Genomic DNA, 5,000 nt, shown 5'->3' on the forward strand with positions numbered 1-5,000 from the left:
GAGGAGGGAGAGGGAGAAGGAATGTGAGAAAGTGAGACATAAAGAGAGAGAGGGAGAGAGAGAGAGAGAGAGAGAGAGACAGAGAGAGAGAGAGAGAGAGAGAGAGAGAGAGAGAGAGAGAGAGAGAGAGAGAGCTGGAAGAGGAGGGAGAGGGAGAAGGAATGTGAGAAAGTGAGAGAGAGAGAGAGAGAGAGAGAGAGAGAGAGAGAGAGAGAGAGAGAGAGAGAGAGAGAGAGAGAGAGAGAGAGAGAGAGAGAGAGCAGGAGAAGGAATGTGAGAAAGGGAGAAATATAGAGAGAGGGAGAGAGAGAGAGAGAGAGAGAGAGTGGGAAGAGGAGGGAGAGGGAGAAGGAATGTGAGAAAGTGAGAAATAAAGAGAGAGAGAGAGAGAGAGAGAGAGAGAGAGAGAGAGAGAGAGAGAGAGAAAGAAAGAAAGAAAGAAAGAAAGAAAGAAAGAAAGAAAGAAAGAAAGAAAGAAAGAAAGAAAGAGAGAGGGTATATGCATATTCGAATCCCAATCATAATCAAAATGTAGGGTAATGACTCACCTTACAGTCCTCGAAATATTTTCCTGAAACCCCATCGACCTCTTCGGAAACAATAGCATGGATGGACGTCTGAGCTCCCTCTGTGATTGTCTGTTAATCAAAAGACAAACGCCATGCGAACGATTTAAACCTTCAGATTATCGTGTCTTCCTGAAGTGAAAATTCCTCTTTCAAACTATTTAACTGCCCTTAACAGCAACATAATTATTCTTTACGCGATATCATTAACTAAAACAATTATGTATAATGTATGCAGCATGGTCAGGAAAGGTTTAATGATTATTATGACTGAATGCTAAAACGAGGGGGGTGTTTTGTTGATAGTTAAATAAATTATTATGCTAATTGTCCTAACAGTGATACTATCCTCTTAATTAATATCATTAGTAGTGCTTGTTGTGAGGTTTATAAATATAGACGTGAACAACTATACTAACTAGTTTCTATACTAACTAGTGAAAGTTAGACTGAAAAAAATGATTCTGAAATATTCAAAATCGTAGCGAAGACAGTGAGAAAACCGATAATTGTTCCCATACTTACTGTGTTGCATCAATCGCATAAAAATATAATAGTTTACCTTTGCATACGCCATGACGTATAACTTGATGAAAGGACCGTACCAGTGGCTGTTCGTCAGGTTTTTAAATATATCTGTTTTCGATGACCCAGGATTCAAACAGTTAGAAGTTACACCTGATGGGGACAATTAGGAAAAGGTCACAGTTGTAGATTGCTAAGAAAACCTGATTGCGTATGTGTGTGTGTGTGTGTGTGTGTGTGTGTGTGTGTGTGTGTGTGTGTGTGTGTGTGTGCTCGCGCGCGCTCGCACGCGCGTGCGTGCGTGAGTGAGCAAAATTTTGTATGTATTTGTGAAAATACTGAAATAATGAATTTATTCTCCTTCCATCTCAAATCTGCAGAGTAAAATATTTCCAACAAAACGACACTGTACTATTATCTAAATATCATAAATATTTAGTACTATCTTACGATAACACTCGTGTCAAAACGATAATTCTAATCTAACGAAAAGTCCCCCACTCTTTACCTGTGCCGCTCAACTTCCGAGAGAGTTCCGAAGAAAACAAAATATTCATGGCCTTGGTAGCCCCGTATATCTCCAACATGCCGAACTCCCGCTCGTAGCAGAACTTGAGGTCGCCCTTCAGGTCAAGGTCATCCACATTCTTGACGCGCTTGTGGCAGATGGATGACACGGTAACCACCTTCCCACGGGCCTTCTTCAGTCCGGCTGAAGGAGAGGGAGTTATGTCATGGTTTGAGAAGGTATTACGTTAATTGATTCATCTAGGTAGCATCAAAGGTGAACGACGGAAAAAGCGATAGCACTGATTAAGGCCAACGTTCGGCATGGAGACAGTTGGGCAGAAATATACTGTTTGCATTGGCACTTCAAAACTGCCAGAAAGGAAAGATTTTATTCTTACGCATAAGGAGATGCGTCAGCAAGAAGTGTCCCAAGTGGTTGGTCGCGACTGAGAACTCAAGACCTTCGTTTGTGAGTCTGTGGGGCACGTCAGCAACGCCAGCATTGTTTAAGAGCGCATCTATCTAGGGTGTAAGAAGAATGGATAAAGGATACGTCAACAAAGAGTTATTTTGTCTAATTTATACTCTGCGATAGATACTCGCCAAGAAAAGAAACGGCCTTTTCTAAGCAGACATACCTTTCGTCCCTCCATATTTTTGGCGAATTGCCTGACGGACGCCATCTTGGAGAGATCCAGATACGCCGTTTCCAAACTCCCTTCTTTACCTGCCAGCTCGTCTTGGTGAGAGGTAAATGCATATGTTAAATTGACAAAGCCGTGTCTTTTATATGTCCCTTGTCAACCTTGCTGTATAGATTATTAAAGCGTTATTCAGCCACGATAAACTATAGATTTACCTTTAATTCATGTAAATGGCCGTTAATTATTTGACGCTCGGACCTCACCTCTCGTCTCGAAGGCCTTTATCTTGTCTATTCCTGCGATGATGACGTCCGCGCCACGCCTCACGAGGTCCTTCGCTACCTCTTTCCCAAGACCTGGTTGGAATATGAACGTCAAAGCAGAAATATATGTGAATATATATACATAAACGTATACATATACATAAGAAAGTGTGTGTGTATGTGTCTGTTTGTGTGTATATGTATATATTATGTATATATATACTGTATATATACATATATATGTATATATGTATACATATACACATATTCATATAATACATACATATATATGTATATATATATATATATATATATATATATATATATATATATATATCTGTATCAATTAATCAACGGGGCTGATGCTGACGGGGGCGCATAGCCGCATCCACCCTTCGCTTCCAGCCACGGGGGCCCTTCATGGCAAGCCACAGGCAGGTCCTTAGCCCATCTCTAGCTCCTCCCACAGGTCTGATCGAGCTGGCCTAGCCACGACATCCAAGAACGTCCCAGGGGCCTCCTCCACACACGATCTTATCGTGAAAAGACAACTTGATGGGCAGGGTTGTCCACTGGGAAACAAGCTAGGTCCCCGTATAGCCTGAGTTGACGGTTACGGATTATGCAGTTAACAAGCCCCATGCCAGTGTCACGGTGTAACCATCGGTTCCACTGCACCTCATGATCTGGCGTAGGGGCTTGTTACAAAAGGCATCGAGAAGTGACTCCAAGCCACTAGATGTGTCCGTTTCGCTTCCATAGAGCAAAACTGGCAGTATCAAGGCCTTAAAGACACGTAACAGTCCTTCTGCAAAAGTACCGATACCTCCAAATGCTCTTGTTGATTGTGAGTTCATGGCTCCTGCGATCCGACCAATCCGTCTACTGACCCTGGTTTGACAGCCCAGAGACATTGGACTGCACTACCATGGTATGTAAAGATCTCTGTAATTTAAACGTCCTCACTGCAAGCATGTTTCGAATGAATAGTTCCCCTAACAGGCCCCCAAAATCCTGGTCCAGGAGACTTCTAAGTCCATGGGTTTCACCTCATTGCTGAGTGCATCAAGGACTCCCACCAGAGATTCCAGAGACTTGCATAGGATAGTAACAGTCGGCAAAGTCAAGGTCTGTAGCCAGCTCGATCACAGCCGGATACAGCATTGAACTCACCCAATACAATGCGAATGTCACGCCGGGGGCATTTATTTGCCGCAAATACAAGTCTGGCGTAGAACGCCTCTTTCTCATCGAGTTTACAGACAGCAATAAGAGACACGAAGCCAAAAGCATACTTCAGTCACAATGCCATAATAAGCTCGTCAACCGGATACACGTCAACTACTGAAGGTTGAAGTCGGCTGGAGATACAAGAGTGTATGTATGTATATGTGCTTATATATATATATATATATATATATATATATATATATATATATATATATATATATATATGTGTGTGTGTGTGTGTGTGTGTGTGTGTGTGTGTGTGTGTGTGTGTGTGTGTGTGTGTGTGTGTGTGTGTGTGTGCAAACACACACACATATATGTGTGTGTATATATATATCTAAGCATATATATATATATATATATATATATATATATATATATATATATATATATATATATATGCTGATACTATGGTAGAAAAAAACAATATGCACAATAAATCTAGTTTGTGCATTGTGTTTTTTTTTCACCATATATATATGTGTGTGTGTGTGGGTGAGTGAGTGAAAAAGAGTGTGTGTGTGTAAAGGGTTAGATGAAGTCATGGAATGCAGGAGGTGGATGAGAGATCAAACACATCGCTGACACTTCAACGATGTTTCGAGGATAGAACAGGTAATCTTCTTAACACGAGTGAGTCAGCTCTTGGGGTTCTTCTCAGCTTCAATTTCTCCTGCTTGTTTTCCTCTGTGCGGGTAAACAGTAAGGAATTTCAAATGCTCTAGCCTAGAGATATCACGGTGGTACCAAATAACTTTTCGGAGGACTGTCGAAGACTGGAATCAATAGCAAAATCATATGAATGAATATAAAGGCTTGATTTAGATATATCATCATTACTATGTCGATATACACATTGCGAAGTGTCAAGTGCAATGATAGGTGTGTAAGGAGAGGAAAACATAATTGGAGCTTTTGTAATAGGTATTTTTTCTCAAAATAAATTACTTGAGGAGAAATAATTTGCTCTTGATATTTCAGCAAGTCAAAGATACACTTTTTCATTAAAATACCAAACTGACTATTGGTGCTAACTGTGAGTCAGATCATAGTATGATTAATATCAGAGAGAGAGAGAAAAAGAAAGAGAAACAGCGAGGAAAAAACGAAAGGAAACGAAATAAAGAAAGAAAAAAAAAAAGAGGAAAAGAAAGTGATTCTCACCAGACTCTCCGCCCGTGATCACCACCGTCTTGCCGTCCATTCTGCGCGTCGACGTACACCGCGCCGCCGTGAGCCTCTTCCCCGCCCACACGCCCGCG

The 5,000-nt window shown here is 41.2% G+C and overlaps 1 protein-coding gene across 2 annotated transcripts in view; it reads right to left on the reverse strand.

Annotated features, from left to right (window-relative positions):
• LOC113810731 (retinol dehydrogenase 12) overlaps positions 1-5,000 on the reverse strand; it is a 9,113-nt gene that overhangs the window by 523 nt on the left and 3,590 nt on the right. For both annotated transcript variants that reach the window (XM_027362368.2, XM_070133499.1), the window contains exons 2-8: positions 4,903-5,000; positions 2,509-2,601; positions 2,240-2,340; positions 2,000-2,123; positions 1,600-1,803; positions 1,129-1,244; positions 549-638 (exon numbers count right to left, since the gene is read on the reverse strand). The exon at positions 4,903-5,000 is cut by the window's right edge and continues 143 nt beyond it. In XM_027362368.2, the coding sequence (XP_027218169.2) occupies positions 549-638; positions 1,129-1,244; positions 1,600-1,803; positions 2,000-2,123; positions 2,240-2,340; positions 2,509-2,601; positions 4,903-5,000 (826 nt within the window). The remainder of the gene's footprint in view (positions 1-548; positions 639-1,128; positions 1,245-1,599; positions 1,804-1,999; positions 2,124-2,239; positions 2,341-2,508; positions 2,602-4,902) is intronic.

Source organism: Penaeus vannamei, chromosome 18 (genome assembly GCF_042767895.1).
Source record: "Penaeus vannamei isolate JL-2024 chromosome 18, ASM4276789v1, whole genome shotgun sequence".
NCBI classification, from domain to species: Eukaryota; Metazoa; Arthropoda; class Malacostraca; order Decapoda; family Penaeidae; genus Penaeus; species Penaeus vannamei.